General features: G+C 56.0%; 7 protein-coding genes and 3 non-coding genes across 10 annotated transcripts; 5 read left to right on the forward strand and 5 right to left on the reverse strand.

Annotated features, from left to right (window-relative positions):
* Positions 1–114: 114 nt before the first annotated feature.
* BO86DRAFT_456236 (Bicupin, oxalate decarboxylase/oxidase) lies at positions 115–1653 on the reverse strand (the record flags this gene model as incomplete). Its single annotated transcript, XM_025677153.1, has 3 exons — positions 1252–1653; positions 849–1188; positions 115–769 (listed from the first exon to the last, which is right to left on the reverse strand). Exons 1-3 carry the CDS (start codon positions 1639–1641, stop codon positions 117–119), a joined length of 1383 nt encoding a protein of 460 aa, XP_025527891.1. The 5' UTR covers positions 1642–1653.
* An 841-nt stretch (positions 1654–2494) lies between these two features.
* BO86DRAFT_389233 (uncharacterized protein) lies at positions 2495–3222 on the forward strand. The gene has a single exon (XM_025672076.1). The coding sequence runs from the start codon at positions 2645–2647 to the stop codon at positions 2999–3001; it is 357 nt and encodes a 118-aa protein (XP_025527892.1). The 5' UTR covers positions 2495–2644; the 3' UTR covers positions 3002–3222.
* Positions 3099–3921, forward strand: BO86DRAFT_91564 (uncharacterized protein). Its single transcript, XM_025677795.1, has one exon. It carries the CDS (start codon positions 3195–3197, stop codon positions 3714–3716), a length of 522 nt encoding a protein of 173 aa, XP_025527893.1. The 5' UTR covers positions 3099–3194; the 3' UTR covers positions 3717–3921.
* Positions 3922–4780: 859 nt separating this feature from the next.
* On the reverse strand, positions 4781–4851 carry BO86DRAFT_t132. The gene has a single exon. It is a non-coding gene; the product is annotated as a tRNA-His (tRNA).
* An 870-nt stretch (positions 4852–5721) lies between these two features.
* BO86DRAFT_91576 (Kha1p) lies at positions 5722–8928 on the forward strand. Its single transcript, XM_025677796.1, has 2 exons — positions 5722–7189; positions 7245–8928. Exons 1-2 carry the CDS (start codon positions 5999–6001, stop codon positions 8823–8825), a joined length of 2772 nt encoding a protein of 923 aa, XP_025527894.1. The 5' UTR covers positions 5722–5998; the 3' UTR covers positions 8826–8928.
* Positions 8929–8932: 4 nt separating this feature from the next.
* BO86DRAFT_389236 (MFS transporter) lies at positions 8933–10861 on the reverse strand. The gene has a single exon (XM_025672077.1). It carries the CDS (start codon positions 10806–10808, stop codon positions 9162–9164), a length of 1647 nt encoding a protein of 548 aa, XP_025527895.1. The 5' UTR covers positions 10809–10861; the 3' UTR covers positions 8933–9161.
* Positions 10862–12410: 1549 nt separating this feature from the next.
* On the reverse strand, positions 12411–13049 carry BO86DRAFT_389237 (uncharacterized protein; the record flags this gene model as incomplete). The annotated part of the gene is made up of 1 exon (XM_025672078.1): positions 12411–13049. A coding segment is annotated over exon 1 (247 nt), but the record flags the coding sequence as incomplete, so codon positions are not given.
* BO86DRAFT_t130 lies at positions 12644–12717 on the forward strand. The gene has a single exon. It is a non-coding gene; the product is annotated as a tRNA-Val (tRNA).
* A 488-nt stretch (positions 13050–13537) lies between the features above and the next one.
* BO86DRAFT_t131 lies at positions 13538–13609 on the reverse strand. The gene has a single exon. It is a non-coding gene; the product is annotated as a tRNA-Ala (tRNA).
* A 1185-nt stretch (positions 13610–14794) lies between these two features.
* On the forward strand, positions 14795–15276 carry BO86DRAFT_379244 (uncharacterized protein; the record flags this gene model as incomplete). Its single annotated transcript, XM_025670667.1, has 2 exons — positions 14795–14854; positions 15007–15276. 2 exons carry the CDS (start codon positions 14795–14797, stop codon positions 15274–15276), a joined length of 330 nt encoding a protein of 109 aa, XP_025527897.1.
* Positions 15277–15308: the final 32 nt, after the last annotated feature.

A 15308-nucleotide genomic window follows, 5' to 3' on the forward strand; every position in this document is an offset into this window, starting at 1 on the left:
TTGTATGCCTACATTGCTTCGAAGGATTACCACGGATACAAGCCTTATAATATATTGCACACCATATATTACGCTCAACATCATATATACTTTCAGAGACATGACATCCTCCCGCTTCAAGCCAAAGTATCCCGAATGGGATCCTTCTCCGCGCTCTCGACACTCTTCAAAAACTCCCGCGCCGCCTCAGGATCCTCCGCGAACAGATGCTCCGCCACGTTGCGCCGCGGCGTCTCGCCCATCCACTGGAACAGCGAGAAGTCGCGGAACCGATCCGCGCGGAAGATCTCGAGGACCTCAACCTCGTCCTCGTCCGACAGGTTCTCGATGAAGTGGCCCATGTTCTTGGGCACGATCCCCACGTCGCCCGCCACGTAGTCGAAGGTGCGCGCGTTGCCCTCCGCCGCGAAGACGGTCACCCGCGCCCGCCCGCGGATGAAGTACGACCACTCGTCCGCGTTGGGGTGCCAGTGCATCTCGCGCAGGGCCCCCGGCTGGATCGTCAGGTGCGCGGCCGCCACCGTCTTGGAGATGGGGAAGTTGGACGAGTCGGTGATGCGCACCTCGCCGCCCGAGGTGCGCTCGGGCTCCTGCGCGAGCATCCTGTGGGTGAACCGCTCCTTGGAGGGTTTGAAGTTCGGCGGGATCTCTTTGGGGATGGAAGCCGGGTGCGAGCCCGGGAAGATGTATTTCTCGCTCGTGGGCAGGTTCTTGAAGAGTTGGGGGCGGAGGCGGAAGTTCTCGGCGAGGACTGCTTTCGGAGTGTGCGCTTTGGGGATCGGTTAGCAGGACGGATTCAAGGGTGTGGGTACAGAAGAGGAAGGGTGGTGGAGGGGCGCGCCACATACCCATCCAATCCGTCAGCAGGAACGTTGACTCCTCACTGAAATTGCCATCGTCGAAGATCAAGAGAAACTCGGTGCCGTTCTCCCCGAGTCCTTGCAGACTGTGCGGGTGGCCGGAGGGGAAGTACCACAGATCTCCCTTTTCCAAATCGTCGATGAACGCGTTTCCGTCGAGATCGATGCCGGTCACGCGCACCTGGCCCGCGAGGACGTACGCCCATTCGGCCTCCCGATGCCAGTGTAGCTCTCGGTAGACCCCGCTGTCGAGGCGCATGTTCACCCCGGCGAGCTCCTTGCTTGTTCCGAGCTCGCGGACCGTGGTTTGGCGCGTCCAGCCGCCTTCCTACTCAGAGTTAGCATTGCATTCGATAATTCTGGTAGTGAATTTCCGGCGAAGATCACGCACCTCAATTCGCACGTGCGAGTCAGCGAATGACCATCGCATGTTGGGCAGCGAGCCGTGGTCGGTGCTCGGGGGCCGGACCAGGTCGGGGTTCTGGCGCTCGCGGTCCTTGTTCCGCGGTCCCATCATCGAGGCGCCATCGCCCATCCGCCAGGGAAGGGGCTCTCGATCTTCTCCGATGGCATCCACCTTATGGTCCCAGGGATCACGGTGGTCAGGGGTGAAAGGCTCTTTGCTGTTGCTGTTGAAGAAAGTCGAGGGTGAGGAGGCGGGGATCTGCATCAACTGCTGATAAACATCGTTGGGTACTGGGCCAGCATGGCTTCGTCCGATTAAGCCGGTCACGGCCACTAACGCCAGCAGAGACTGAGGGGACCTCGATAGTAAATGCATGGTGTGAGTATGGGCGGGATGTGATTATCTATGGGGGATCTGGTCTGCCACTGGGGAGAGGGTCGCCCTCTTTATACGTTGGTGAGGGATTATTCGTGCTCTGCTTCCGGGCTTTCCGACAACGTGGAAGAGAGCCAGGGGGTGTCAGAAACCGGTCATCGAGTGGAGACGCATTTTGGAAAAGGGGCCTCTCATGTGGACGAGGAGGGCTGTTGGGTCAAAGCTTGGGTTTTGCTTGTGCTGGGTGGGGGGAGGAATTGGTGCGGGCTATTGGCGGATGGCTCAGCCCTACAGGGCTGGGACGGCACGTCGTGGTCATCACGACGTCACCTGCCTTGGAGCATTTGCTTGCGAGCGGCATTTCCACAACGCCCTATTCTCCAATATGCAGGGGGAGAGACGAGGCTAGCCAGTTCAGTGGTCCAGGAGCATCGATTGAGAGTACGAAGATTTGCTCCTGAGATCAAACGGGCTTTCGTCCCCGCTCTCGAGGGAAAGTTCTTGCCCACTACTGTCTTTGAGGAGTCAGAATATTATTATCCTCGCTGTCTTCTCTTTGGACTCTCTTGCATGACAGAATGTTCGCTATCATGCATTATGCGAGTGTGATACGCACCACACATTCATCGGCCGTGTTTCTGGCTGCCTGTTCACAAACAGGCGGAACCGGAACAATCCAAAGCCGAAATGAACCCTGCTATCACGCTAGACCCTATACACATTAGTGCTCTTAGTATCCTGCCTCAGGCATTCAATATCTAGATAGGATCTTGTTAACAACAGTGAATATACAACAGAGAAGCTTGCAATGGATAATTTCTTCATCTTTCTCACTTCTATAAAACTTTCCATCATTTCTTCTCACTCCATGTCTCTCACCTCGAAGCCTCCACCCACAACCTCATCCTTTCATCAACCATCTCGAAACCTCCACTCAAGACTTCTCCATCTCATCTTCTCCACACCACAACAGACATCATCAAGACAAAAGAAGACCCTCAAGATGATGCGTCGACTTCTGGAAGTGGGAGCTCTGGGCCCTGTCCATCTTCTGCCCACAGCAACCCGTCTCCCCAGGGCCATTGTTCTTGACTCGATGAAGTCACGTTGGACCGGACCCCCCTTGTACGATCCTACTTCCTCGAGCCCGCACGAGGTCACGATAAACATCTTGCAACACGAGGCCGATGGCGAGCCGTTCTTTACGAAGAAAGCCTTGCTGGACCTGCAGGCCCAACTCTCACGTCCCCTTGAGGCAGGCGAGAAGTATGTGGCCATCGGGTTCGAAGGCACCCCCGTGGAGTTTGAGCCCGCCATCGGGCAGGTCAGTGAACATGTGGGACATCGATTCGTCAAGTAAGCATGATCCTTTCTTTCGATTTCCACGAGATGAAGCGGTTTTTGTCGAGTCGAAACACGCCGCGGAACGAAACTGACCACCTCATCCTCACAGTGGCGCCGTTGCCCTCGTGTATCACTCCTGGAGCGTCTTCCTCGGGCAGGCCTCCGACAAAAAGTACCTGGACGCCGCCTCGTACTGCCGCGTCGTCCCCATGCACGTCCAGCAGTGGATCAACCCGGACACCGGCGAGATCTTCGCTCTCCCCCCGCGCCCCGTCGAGGGCCCCAGCCGACTCCTTCGGAGCGCGGTCTTCACCTGGGAGCCCAGCGCCGCCTGGGCGGCCATCCGCGAGGTGCTGGTGGCGGCGCGCGAGAAGCACACGATCACCAACTTCGTGGGCTTCGCGGGTGGAACGATGTTCGGGGACAGTCCCTCGGCGACGCAGCATGCGCTCGTCTGGACGGTCATCCGACTCTTCCGCAAGGACGGGAAGGGCGAGTCGGACGAGCCGTTGGCCTGCTCGCTGCAGGACCCGATTTACGACGCGCAGGATACGCGCGTGTTGAACTTGCTGAAGATGAACGTCGTCGAGGATCCGCAGGGTTTCCTGGACGTGGAGGATTCCTCGATCGTGTTCACCTGCAACTCGGATGTGCCGGTCAAGGAGATCGTGCTCAATATCGCGCGTCCGGCTATCATGATCATTGACGATATTACCCGCATTAACTCGTGAGTTTTGTTTCTGGTTGCTGGTTGCTGGTGCGAGAGGAGTGCGGTGCTCACGAGACTAGGATCTACGATCCCGTCACTAATCGTGTGCTCAAGGCGATTGGGGACTCGTATGAGATGTTCGACTTTCCGGATCATGAGGCGTTCGGGCGGATGGCTATCTACGTGAGAAAGTAGATGCGCATCCGAGATGATGACATGCATGACCGAGATGATTTGATAGTTGCGAATGTATATGAACGAAGATCACGAGCTGCTCACCCTTTTTGTACTATAGCGAGATTGACATGTGTTTTTGTTTTAGAGCAAGCTGCCGTCATTGATCTGTGAAATTTATGGGAGACTGGAGTAACATTGCTTTGGATGGTTCTTATTCTTCGTAGACGGAATTAACCCCTTCGGGGTGTAAGCTATCAGTGACTCGGGGGAGCTCGGTCGCGGCATATCAGCATGGTCGGTCGCTTTTGCGAGTACGTTCGTCGGTCTTGCCTTTCCACTGATGTTTGGGGGGCGACACGGTTTGTATGAACAAGTACAGGCTCTGGAATGTTGCTGAGCTTCGTCATTGCGGCCATCGGCCTGGCCTGGAAACTCGCTGGGTTTTTTTGTCTCGGGGAATGTGACCGGTCGCGTCTGCCACTGAGGGCGAGCAGCATTTGTACTGTATTCCGTCACGTGTTCAGAAGCTGATACTAGACATTGAGCATTGAGAGGCTCGATATATACTGGTAAGATCAAAGCATTGGCATTGGAATTTTGCTTCCTAAGGTGTATGGCGCAGATCGTGCTGAGTGTGAAATTTGTCTTGCTGTCAATGTTCAGTGAAGTGTGGGGTTGAACTGCAGCTTGCGCGCAACATATATTTTCACCGGGAATGAGCAGAACCACCCACTCACACAGGCGAATCTGTCTACTTACTCGTCCCAAATTATCAGATGCTAGAAGCTGAGACAGAAACGAACGGGTATGTACTCATTCTGTTCACTGAAAAGAAAGGATTGAGAGAGAGACTGGTCGTTAGGCGCAATTGAAAAAGGGGAGAACAAAAACAAAAATGAAAAAAGAAAGTGGCGCTGCCCGGAATCGAACCGGGGCTGGCACGGCCACAACGTGACGTCATACCACTAGACCACAGCACCTGTTGTTGTGGTAGTTGGCTGAACATTACGGTATATAAGCGTCATCAGCAAGTGTGGTCTGCACCTTTCTTTTAACTTAATCGCTGTGCTGATTGTAAGGTCAAATCCGAGCCTTTCAGATGTTGCGCTACAAAGACCACGACAGTAAACATACACGCCGCAACTCAACCATGCTATCCTTCTTCAAGTTATTGTCTTCAAGTTATTGATTATCCAAGATGTGCGTTAATAAGACCCAAGGTTACTGGCTACTGCCTGAGGCTGAAGGCTGACCACTCGGGGTCGGGCTCAACTCTGGGTCCGACCGGGGGGTGTCAGCTTGTGCGATTGACAACCGTGTCAGAGAGCTCGTAGGAATTTAAGATTACTCTCAGACCTGTCCAACGGAATAGATGTTTGCATGGCGTTATCGATGCCGAGCGCGGCCTGCATTCCAGCTGATCGTGCCTCCCTTGCATCAGGTGACAGCTCTAGCCCTTGGCTGCGGGATCACAGCTCAGATCACAGCTACTGTGGATCTGGGTGGCCCCCAACCAGCGTTGAAGGGAGAAATAAAGTAAGTCTGAATACGAGAACGGGGGGGATCAGTTGACGGATGACCGAACGAGAGATTCAATATCCAGTGGGGAGTGGCTGGGGAGAATGTCTGGGGTGGAGGCGAACCCCGGAACCGCATTGGTACCATTGGGGCCCAGATTACTTTGGATTTCCGAAGCGGTGGAGCTGTTTGTCCCTTCCATCCACCGGCAAGGCTGCAACAAAGAACAGAGACTGAAAGAGGGTAAGTGAGATATCACGTTATCACCATTTCACTACTCAGGCAGCTGCCTGCTGTTCAGTTCTGTTGCTGTTGCTGTTGCTGCTGCATCGGCTGCTGCTGCATTTCCGACCGCCTCCCCATCACCCACGTGGGCTCGCTCGTTCCCCCCACAACCTCGTTTTCAACTCTTATCTCTCACCCTCTCAGTCTTTCTCACACACATTTAAATTCCTTTTTTTTTTCTTCTTCCACTCTCCTATCCTCCCTTCCTATATTAATCACAGATTTTCTCTTCCTTCTTCTTTGTCTACAGCCCTCAAACACCCGTGTCCACTGCTCACCACTCACCCCCCCGTTAGAGGCCGTGACCTCTCTGCCCCGGCCACCATGTCGAGCAACTCCACCACCAGCCAGGTCAAATCTCAGGCAGGAATCCTGGAGGGCAGCAATCCGACCGTGTACGACTCATCGAACCCGATCATCCTCTTCATCATCCAAGCGAGCATCATCATCGTGCTGTGTCGACTGCTCCACTGGCCCCTCTCGAAGATCCGACAGCCGCGCGTCATTGCCGAAGTGATCGCGGGCGTAGTGCTGGGCCCGTCGGTGATGGGACGCATCCCCGGCTTCACCGACGCCATCTTCCCCAAGGCCTCGATCCCGGGGCTGAACCTCGTCGCCAACCTCGGTCTGATCCTGTTCTTGTTCCTGGTCGGCTTGGAGACCAACCTGCGCTTCCTGATCAGCAACTGGCGGGTGGCGGTCAGCGTCTCGGCCGCGGGGATGGTGCTCCCCTTCGGCCTGGGCTGCGCCGTCGCCTACGGGCTGTATAATGCCTTCCGCAACGAACCCGACACGGTGGACATCAACTTCGGCACGTATCTGCTGTTCATCGGCATCGCGATGGCTATCACCGCCTTCCCCGTGCTGTGCCGCATCCTCACCGAGCTGAAGCTGCTCGGCACCAACGTGGGCGTGATCGTGCTCTCGGCGGGCGTGGGCAACGACGTCGTGGGCTGGATCCTGCTGGCGCTGTGCGTCGCCCTCGTGAACGCGGGCTCCGGGCTGACCGCGCTCTGGGTGCTGCTGGTCTGCGTGGGCTACGTGCTGTTCCTGATCTTCATCTTCCGGCCCCTGTTCCTGCGCTTCCTCGCCCACACGGGCAGTCTGCAGAAGGGGCCCAGCCAGTCCGTCGTGGCCATCACCCTGCTGCTCGCCCTGGCCTCGGCCTTCTTCACCCAGGTGATCGGGGTCCACGCCATCTTCGGCGGGTTTCTGATCGGCCTGCTGTGTCCGCACGAGGGCGGCTTCGCTATCAAGCTGACCGAGAAGATCGAGGATTTGGTGGCGGCGCTGTTCTTGCCGCTGTACTTCACGCTCAGTGGCCTGCAGACCAACCTGGGATTGTTGGACAACGGCACCGTGTGGGGGTACGTGATCGCCATCATCGCGATCGCGTTCATCGCCAAGGTCACCGGCGGGGCGCTGGCGTCCCGGTTGAACGGGCTGCTCTGGCGGGAGAGTTTCTCGATCGGCGTGCTGATGAGTTGTAAGGGGCTGGTGGAGTTGATTGTTTTGGTACCCTTCCCTCGCTGTTACCTCTCCTCCCCAGCACCAAGACTGACATGAATAGAACATCGGCCTCCAAGCCAAAATCCTCAGCACGCGCACCTTCACGATGTTCGTCGTCATGGCCCTCGTCACGACCTTCGCGACCACCCCGCTGACCGTCGCCCTGTACCCGAAATGGTACCAGATCAAGGTCGACCGGTGGCGACGCGGCGAGATCGACTGGGCGACGGGCAAACCCCTGCCGCCCGACAGCCGCATGGACAGCATCACGGCCGCCAAGTCCGCGCACCACGGCGACCACCACGAAACCCTGGGCCACCACCGCCCCGTCCGCAACCTGCTCGTCTACCTGCGTCTGGACGGCCTCTCCGGCCTGTGCACGCTAGCCGGCCTCCTGGCCCCGAACACGCACACCCACAACAACACCCACAACCACCCGCGCGTCCACCCGGACAAACGCACCCCGACCAGCCTCGACCCGGACACCAAGCACGCCGACGAGTCCGCGCCCGCGGAGACGGAAATCACGGAGCTCGACGCGCCCGCCCCGCAGAGCCTGCAGGTGCACGGCGTGCGGCTTCTGGAACTGACGGACCGCGACTCGAGCGTGATGAAGGTCTCGGAGATCGAGCAGTACACGCTCTCGGACCCGGTGGTCAACACCTTCCGGGCGTTCGGGCAGTGGCACGACCTGTCGATCGTGGCGGGCGTGTCCGTCGTGCCGGAGCACTCGTTCGCCGACACGGTGGTGGGCATGGCGCGCGAGGAGGCCGCCGACCTGGTGCTGCTGCCGTGGAGCGAGACCGGCGCCATGGGCGAGCAGTACCACCTGCATTCGCCCGTCGAGGAGGGTGTCCGCTTCCTGGACGGCCAGCCCTACGCCGCCTTCGTCGGCAGTGTCCTGGACGGGTCCCCGGCGGCCAGCGCCAATGTCGGTGTCTTGGTTGAGCGCAATCTGTACGCCCCGCAGCATGCGCTGGGCGCCGCGGGGGGTGGGGCCAGTGGGGTCAGGCATCGCCCGTCGCTCGGGGCGATGAGTGTGCAGCGCAGTTCGTCGGTGTGGAATGCCCGCGGCGGCGGTGGGGCGGCCAAGGCGCATCATATCGTCGTGCCGTTTGTCGGGGGGCGGGATGATCGGCTGGCGGTGAGGTTCGTGTGCCAGGTGGCCAGCTGTGATTTGGTCACCGTGTCGGTCGTGCATTTGGAGATTCCCGGTGCCACTGGTGCCACTGGGAGTGTGAGTGCCAGTGGGAGCGGGGTCGTTCCGGAGGAGTTGGTCGAGTCGGATGCCGCTTTCTTGTCGGTGATGAAGGACTCGTTGGACGAGGAGGTGCTGGATCGTGTGGTGTTTAAGAAGACCGCGGTCAAGACGGAGGCAGAGGCCGTCGCTACGATGGTCGAGCTGGTCAAGGACGAGATGGTCCGCTCGTATCACAAGGCGGGCAACCTGGTCGTCGTGGGCCGACGGCATTCGGCGCTGGATGAGCTGCTCGCGTCTCAGCCCGATGGCGGTGCCGCGTCGGCGGCGGCGCACGATGAGGTCGGCGCGGAGGCAGCGCGCGTGCTGGGCGTCCTGGGCCAGGCCTTGGTGAAGAAGGAGAACCGCATCGTCGGCGATGTGCTGGTCATGCAGAGTAAATAGAGGCGCGAGATCCTCAACCTAGGACGAACATACGTGATACCCCCCGCCCCTTACCTTAAGATTGGAAACTATCCTACTGGTCTCTTATGATTTACTGAAGAAATGAATCGAAATTTGATGTTTTGGTTTTGGTATTTGGATTTCATCATGATTGTAGATATGTATGTGCAAAACATTTGGGGTTGCAATGCTAAATAACCCCCGACATGACACTTATGTACTGTACTTTCAAATATGCAAATGCAATGCTAACATGACAGATTGACTTTGACCTGGCCTGTCCGGCAGGATCCACTTTGTTTTGTTTGGTTTTGTTTTTATCGTTTCACATCATCATTAGACCTTCTCGTTGTCCTCCCCAGCGTGGCTGACCAGACTCGCCAGCTTGGACTTGGCCCGCAGCTTGGGGCCGTACATGAACAGCACGTAGGGGATGAGGGTCAGGGCGGTGGCGATCAGAGCCAGAATCAACCCGGCGTACTGGCTGCCCACGTTGTGGAAGAACTGCGAGGCGAACAGGGGCGAGACGGCACCCAGCGTGTTCCGCATGAAACCCTGGCCGGCGATGGCGGAGGAGGAGCTCTCGCCGTAGCAGTCGGAGGTGTAGCTGTAGCAGCTCTCAAAGATGAAGAAGATACCGATGCAGATCAGCACCAGGGCGATGACGGGGGCGATCCAGGGCAGGTCGGCGTATTGGGTGAAGGAGTAGATGAAGAGGCCGATGGGGAGCCAGACGGCACCGAAGAGGGCGCCGTACAGACGGGACTCGGGGCGGGCCTGGCCGGCCTGGAAGAGGGCGTTGTACTTGCGGATCTGGAAGAAGTTGAGACCGAAGCCGATGGTGCAGCCAATGCAGAGGCCGATGTAGGGCAGGCCGGACATGCCCTCGTTCCAGCCCTTCTTCTCCTGGAAGGTGATGGGGATGACCGACAGGAACAGGAAGGTCAGGAACCAGGCGAAGGCGATCCAGAGACCGAAGGCGAACACCACGGGCTCGGTGATGAGCATCTTGATCGCCTTGACCGAGGAGTTGTGCAGCATGTGCTTCAGCGAGGGGGCCTCGAGGTCGTTCTCGGTCACGTAGCGGTCGTCGCCGGTGTGCTTGCGGAGCAGCTTGGCCCGCTTGCCGAGGGCGACGCTACCACGGGTCTCAGGGAGGAAGAACAGGATGACCAGGGCGAGCGGGATGTTGGCCAGACCCTGGATACCTTCCACCCAGCGCCAGTGGAGGGCCTGGTCGATGAAGCCGGCGTAGATCGGGGCGGCCACGGTACCGAAGATGGCGATCCACGAGAAGGTGGCGACGGGAATGGCGCGGTCCTGAGGGTAGTACATATCACCGAAGGTACCACCGACCAGGATGGTACCGACGCAACCGAACAGACCGAGCAGGGCACGGCAGACGAGGATGGTGCCGATGTTCTTACCCAGGGCGAGACCGATAAACATGATGACGAAGCAGAAGTAGGCTCCGACGTAGACGACACGGCGACCCGCCAACTCACAGAAGGGGGCCAGAAAGAGGGGAGCGAGGGCGCAGATGAAGTTGAAGAGGAAGAGACCCAGTTCGGCGATCTCCTCGGTCACACCCAGATCCGAAGCCATATCACCCAATCCAGAGCTGTAAGCTGTCGTGGCGAGACCGATGAACAGGGTCATCAGACAGAGCAGGGCGGAGATGAAAGCCTTGTATTTGCCATCCCAGTTGAACGGGTTCTCCTTGTCACCGGGGACGAAGTCGAGGACGATATACTGGTTGCCGTCCTGGACGATGCGTTCGGTCTGGGTTAACGGCATGTCGAAGTCGACGGTCTGTAGGGGGCCGTCTGCCTGAGCAGGGGCAGAGCTGTCATCGAGGCCCTCGAGGTACTTTCCACCGGCGATGCGTCCTTTGCAGGTGGAGTCGATGTGGCTGGAGGAGCCGGCGGAGGCATTCTCCGTATGGGAGGCCAGGCCAGGCTGGGACTTGTCCATCTTGTCCATTGTGAGAATGTATGGATGGGATGGAGGAGAGGAGGAGAGGAGGAGAGGAGGAGAGGAGGAGAGGAGGAGAGGAAGAGGGAGGAGTAAGAAGAAGAGAGGTGAGGTCGAGTGGAAGAAACAGGCAGGAAACAGCAGGGAAGGAGGAGGTATAAAAGGACAATCAAAACACTGGGGAAAGGAACCCGTCTCATCCGGCTTCTCCAGTTTTATTTTTTTCGTGTCGGCCCACCCGAGTCAGGGCTTCAGTCCATCTTCTTCTGGGGTGCGTCATAAAGTCGGGGTGGACTGGGAGACTCTGGAGTGGGCATGGGAAAGGCATCCGCCTCATTGTAATGCAGGCTACGGAGTACAGTTCCTGGCCAGGAATGCTCCACGAGATGGATCCGGGATGGCGTTGGAAAGTAGTGGGTCACCAGAGTTTGCGGTCGATCAAACTGAGAAACTTCGGGGAAACTGGTCTGATGTGCAGATATTGGCAGTTGGGATGGATGGGTGATAGATGAGGAGGGGAGTTCACAGTCTCTGATAGTCTTGTCAGAGATGTTAAAGATAAAGAGCACTTGCTCGATCACCTTCTGTCACCCACCAGTCACAACAACCTTCACTATACTCTTTTCCTGCCTCCTTGTGGTGTTGAAACAGCAGCAAGGAAGAAGTAATTCGGAAGTCGACCGAGGATGACTTCATCTCGGCATCCCGACTTGCCTCCAACTGGCTCCTTCTCCATCGGGCCGACTCGGTCCCCCACGTCCTTTGGGGGGCAAAAGCCATACAGAGTTTCGGTTGCACTTCGGCGAAATCCTCACCGTCGCTGAACTCGGAAGGTTGTCGGTCGGTCCGTTGCAGGGATGGTGATTTAGTCGTCTTGTCTCCTCACAAGATGAGCCAAAAAAAAAAAAAAAAAGTATTGCCGTTTCTGTTGTGAATATCCTCCATTCAATCCCCAAGACCAAGTTAAATACTGTCAAACCCACCCGCGAAACCCTACTGATTATCTCTTTCTCGACTTCTTCCACGTTATCGATAAGAAGGTGCAGCAGAGAACTCGAAGCCCGTGCAGACTGAAACCCCCATGATGCATTGGGGATCCACCATTCCGGCCCAGAGAAACTCGGCTGACCTGCTTGCCCTCGGGCCAGAACAGGCAGGACAGCCACTGACGCCGAATACAACGCCATCTGACCGGTCCGAGAGATCTCCTGTCGGGCTGGTGGGCGCTGGCCTGGACATGCCAGCTCGATGATTCGCTGCTTGCCTTTCCGCTTGGACGCCTGTTGCCAGAACCATCGACCCTGACACGTAGGGATTCAGGAAAAAAGCGGACCCCCCACACTACTCCGACTGCATTGCCTCGCAATTTTTTATGCTAGGCTCCTTACACAACTTGGTCACGAGGGCGCAATCATCATAATTCCGTAGACTCTAGGAGGCAGTCCGGGTTTTTCCGATGCCAAAACCGGCCCTCAACCAAGCCCAACCCAGTCAAGCTTAGGTTGGATTGGGGTGAATGACGACATGGCGCGGATGACGCCCATGGTTGAATGATTACATTAGATGTAGAGCTTTCAATGTTAAAGGAGTCTGGCCATTCAAGATTGTGTTCTCGACCTGACCTGATTTGTGGTGTGATTGTTGTGGTTGCGGTGGCAAAAATTGAGTTGTACTCAAAACGTTTTCGGTAGGGATTCCCACTGTGGCCGGTTCATATTTGTGCCTGATTGACTGGATGATCGACACTCTTATCCAGCTTGCTTGAGCCTATTTTGATGTGGTGCACCGGGACTAATCAGGACAGCTGTCAAGGTTCATGCTGTAGTAGCATTCCTCCAAGAAATGGCCGGTTGGTGTAGTTGGTTATCACGTATCCTTCACACGGATAAGGTCCTGGGTTCGAGTCCCTGACCAGTCATCTTTTTGTCCTATTCTCTTTTTTTGCTCTCTGCATTTCTCCCTTCAAAATGTCTTGCTCTCTAGGGCATGGCGAATGCTTTTTTTTTTTTTCTTCCGCTTGATCGTCGGTCTCTCCGATGAACCACGATCTGGTTCCTGATAAAGTTTATTCGAGAATAACCCTGGAAAGATTTTTCTCTTCGGTGGCAATGCTGGATCTTGCCACAGGAGGGATGACAAAGCGATCGGCATCGGGCCCCCTTTCATCGCCAGGGGCAGAGCACCTGTACCTGACACTATACTCGAGGTGACGTGAAGGATGGACATTCGATGTCTTTTCTGATGGTTACTATCATTTGCAAGGTTAAATATACCAGCTAACTGGGCAACACAGCTCAATAAGTTCATCAAGCCTGATAGAAACAATAATCCAAACACTACGGATATATGTTGCCGCGCAACCTGCGTAATGTATAACACTACCAATTAACCGTACTCTTATGTACACTCCTATGATATCAGTAAGGAGCCCATAGGTATTCTCCAATTGCGGCTACATATATATTTCGATTATTGTGGTAAAACGCGCCTGTTATAATGCTCCCTTGGTATTCATCAACAAGCGGGCGCAAAGGGAGATGTGCACTGCTAAACCTCCGGAGCACATTCAGTATTGCGTGTGCGAAACAACCACAATTGCCCGCCCACTCCCCTGCAGGAGCTCGTTCGAGAGCCTCGTACTGACCAAACTCCCAGCGCTGCATACTGGCAGCAACCACTCTATGCTGTGATATGGAGGCAATGCGGGCCATTGCACAACCATGCAATGGGCAAAAAGATGGAGCTGCGGGGAATCGAACCCCGGACCTCTCCCATGCTAAGGGAATATTATACCACTAAACCACAGCCCCAATTGATGAAAGAGGACTTTAAATATGCATATATCAACCTTGGAGTGCCTTTGTGGGTAGCACCTGACGAAACAACGCAGCTGGATAGAACTGTGCTTACACCAGCATGTGCCTTGCCAGTACGAGTTGTGATCATGCAAAGGCCTTCGCCCAGAACCGTATGTAGTGCAGTTATGGTTGGTAATTATGTTCCCCGTGGCCTCAGGCACATATACCCATCCACGTGTTCACTACATTCTCTTGAGGCTATTATGGTCTAGCCAGCCTGAGTGAACGAGTTGGCAGTGGGCAATGTGGCAGTCTTGTCTCTTGTGAAGGGGCTGGCACCCAGCCGCTGGTTGCTATTCCGTGTCTAACCCATAACCCCCTTAGCGTTGTTTTACCCCGCACACCATTTTCCCCCCTTTCATGATAAGGAAGCTGTTCTCGGAACATCGGATTTGAAGATAAGGGATTATCGTGGTCAGCCGGTGATCTCTGGTGACGGCCTGAGGGACGAGGCACTTACACCATAGCGAAACTCCAACCCCAAGTCACCCGACAAATGTTGAGACCGATCCCAGCAATGACTCTTTCAATGACTGAGAGTGCAACGACCCATTCAAAATCATGGCCGATATTCTGGTTGCAATCTACCCACCGGGAAACCACCAGGTGTACATGATCCTGGGCCTAGGACAGGGCGCGAGTCTGACACAACACCGCCCAATTTTGCGGTATGTTGGAAGCTGGCTCACAGCCTTTCGGATGGCGGGTCTCTACAGGGCGCGGAGACCATCTTCGTGGGTGCTTCGACCCTCGCCTGGGATTTAAGTAGACTATCGCTGAGCTTGACTGATGGACGTTTCTCTTATAGGGTACGTTTCAACCATGCAGCCGCTGGGATACAGGCTCGTTGATCGCCGCGATCGAACTTTATGTGTCCTCCATTCGATGAGAGTCATACCTGATACCGTGCGTACCAACGTGACTGGGGGGTTTCATCCATTGAAAGCGCATAAGCTGGATCCATTGCATCTTCAATGGCAATTTCTGGACGATACTCGGTACGATAGACTTACAGGGCGAGTTCGCTAGTCGCAGCTCTGTGGGCAAAATACAATGGCCCCAGAAACTTGGGTGCTTTGAAGTATCTCCTGGAAGACGAACGTCCGAAGGTCCTCGGGCTGTGTCGACTTCGACATCATGAATATGGCTAAGCTTTCTGAAAAGCATGATGTCAAGCTTCTGACGCGTGGTACCTTGGTATGTGACCCGATGCACCTCCGACTATATGCTCCCAGTCATCAACACTAGCACCAAACACGCACCCTCTCACATTTGCCAGTTAACGAATAATTGTCAGAAGACTTCCTCCCTTCCATATGAATCAATAATCCTCAAACAGGCCTCCACAGCGAACCATGGCATCCAGTCTAAGCAAGGGAAAGTGGCACCACATCGACAAGATCCGATCTGCAACGAACATCCCCAATGAAGAGAACTACCGTCGGTATTATGCCACAATGACCTGCCGCGGAAGCTGGTTGCTCTCTCAAGAACTTCTCCGCGCTGTGAGAGCCATCGCCGATAACATAGCGTTGGCAGCAAGCGACTTACGGCCTCCGGACTGGAGGGTACTGGGCGGCCATTGCGGGCGCGCGCATGCGAGCCTGCGAGCAAGCTGAAGACATACTGAAGAGTTCCAGATGGTCATCAG

This window comes from Aspergillus japonicus (genome assembly GCF_003184785.1).
Source record: "Aspergillus japonicus CBS 114.51 unplaced genomic scaffold BO86scaffold_23, whole genome shotgun sequence".
In the NCBI taxonomy this organism is placed as follows: domain Eukaryota; kingdom Fungi; phylum Ascomycota; class Eurotiomycetes; order Eurotiales; family Aspergillaceae; genus Aspergillus; species Aspergillus japonicus.